The 1,535-nt window shown below is 45.4% G+C and overlaps 1 protein-coding gene across 1 annotated transcript; it reads right to left on the bottom strand.

Moving 5' to 3' along the window:
- Window positions 1–473: 473 nt before the first annotated feature.
- On the bottom strand, window positions 474–1,523 carry LOC119347817 (noroxomaritidine synthase-like). The gene has a single exon (XM_037616340.1). It carries the CDS (start codon window positions 1,521–1,523, stop codon window positions 474–476), a length of 1,050 nt encoding a protein of 349 aa, XP_037472237.1.
- Between the last annotated feature and the right edge of the window lie 12 nt (window positions 1,524–1,535).

The raw sequence follows: 1,535 nt of genomic DNA, 5'->3' as shown, positions 1-1,535 counted from the left end.
TCAGAATACTGCTAGTAGCTTTTCCTATGGTAGTGGGACTTCCTATCTCAACATCCCCCAACAAGGAGTAACATAGCGCCAACTATCTGAACCGTGGGAAAACATGATGTATCACCGTGTTTGCTTTATCTTTCTCTAACTCTTACTTGCAAGTTTGTTTATGCACTCTTACTTTGAGTAGAATTGCATGAGCAGGTGTTGCTAAGGATCTAATTAACTAGAGAAGAATAAAACTAGACCATGTAGGATTTTTTTTTTGCATGGGACTACTCCCCCTCCCGCTCCACAAGTCCATATGACCCAATACATATACTACACAATGGAGTAATAAGTAACAACATGTTGGTTCTTTTTCATGAAAGAAAGATAAATTGTGATACATGGATGCCTTCATATTTCGGTAATAGTGCGACTGTGTGTGTCCTAAAAGTATACTAGTCTTAAGTACATTAGAGATAAAAGAGAGCATAATGTTACATTTCCCGCTTCTTTAGCTTAACTATGAGCCCATTTTTCATCTGCTGTATACAAGCTTGCTTGGGCTGGATTGTTTGCCCGTCCATCACCTCCACATCGAAGTTCCATAGCGTTGATGCGATGACTGTCTTCATCTGCATAATTGCGATGTCCTTGCCGAGGCACATCCTCGGGCCTGAGTTGAAGGCCAAGAATTTGTGAGATGGTACATACCTCATGTTATTGCCACCCACCAAGAGCCACCTATCTGGTTTATAATGGAGGCAATCTTCACCCCACACACCCTCCATTCTCCCCATGGAGTGTATAGAAATAATAATGGTGTCGCCGGCATGAACCTCATGTCCACTTGGCATGATATCATCGGCGACTACTGTCTTGCACTCAAGAGGCGCTGCTGGGTATAGCCTGAGAGTCTCGTACAGGACGGCTTTCAAATATACTAGAGATCTGGTCTCTTTTGGCTCAAAGATCAACATGGCATCCACACCAACCGCTTCTTTGCGTGATGCAATGGGTGAGAGTTCTTTTCGGATATTCGAAACAATGTTAGGGTTCTGGGCGAGTTTGTAGAAGATCCATGTCAGGGTTGTTCCAACTGTATCCCTAGCAGCGAACATGTAGCCAATGATCATCGCACGGAGCAAGTCATCATCGGCGTAGTCTGGGTCATTGAGGAAGCAAGACAAGATATCCCCATCCTCTTGTTCATCTTCATTACCAACAAAACACGTATTCATCTTCCTCCTCTCCATCATCTCCGCGGCGAACTCCCGTAGCACCGTGCGCGCCACTTTGAGCTTTCTCTCAGGGCCAATGTTTAGCCACCTCATCAACTTCCAATAAGAACTTGGTGTCATGAGCAGGGAAAATCCCACCTCCATGAACGTGTCAAGGGCAACCGCAGCGTCCATGTGCAGCCTGTCTTGTAGCATTTCCGAGGACAGGAGGCCAGGATCCACGCCAAAGAAAGGCATAGCAGCCAGGTCAAACATAAACCTTGACATCAGTTCTTGCACGTCAAATGGAGTGCCAGTGCTCGCCATTCGCCTAAAAAA

Source organism: Triticum dicoccoides, unplaced genomic scaffold (genome assembly GCF_002162155.2).
Source record: "Triticum dicoccoides isolate Atlit2015 ecotype Zavitan unplaced genomic scaffold, WEW_v2.0 scaffold76052, whole genome shotgun sequence".
NCBI classification, from domain to species: Eukaryota; Viridiplantae; Streptophyta; class Magnoliopsida; order Poales; family Poaceae; genus Triticum; species Triticum dicoccoides.
Note: the sequence above shows the minus strand (reverse complement) of the source record. Positions and strands in the feature narration are given on the sequence as shown.

Bases quoted from the DNA above. Each gene is read 5' to 3' on its own strand.
- LOC119347817 (XM_037616340.1), bottom strand. From the start codon at position 1,523: ATGGCGAGCACTGGCACTCCATTTGACGTGCAAGAACTGATGTCAAGG.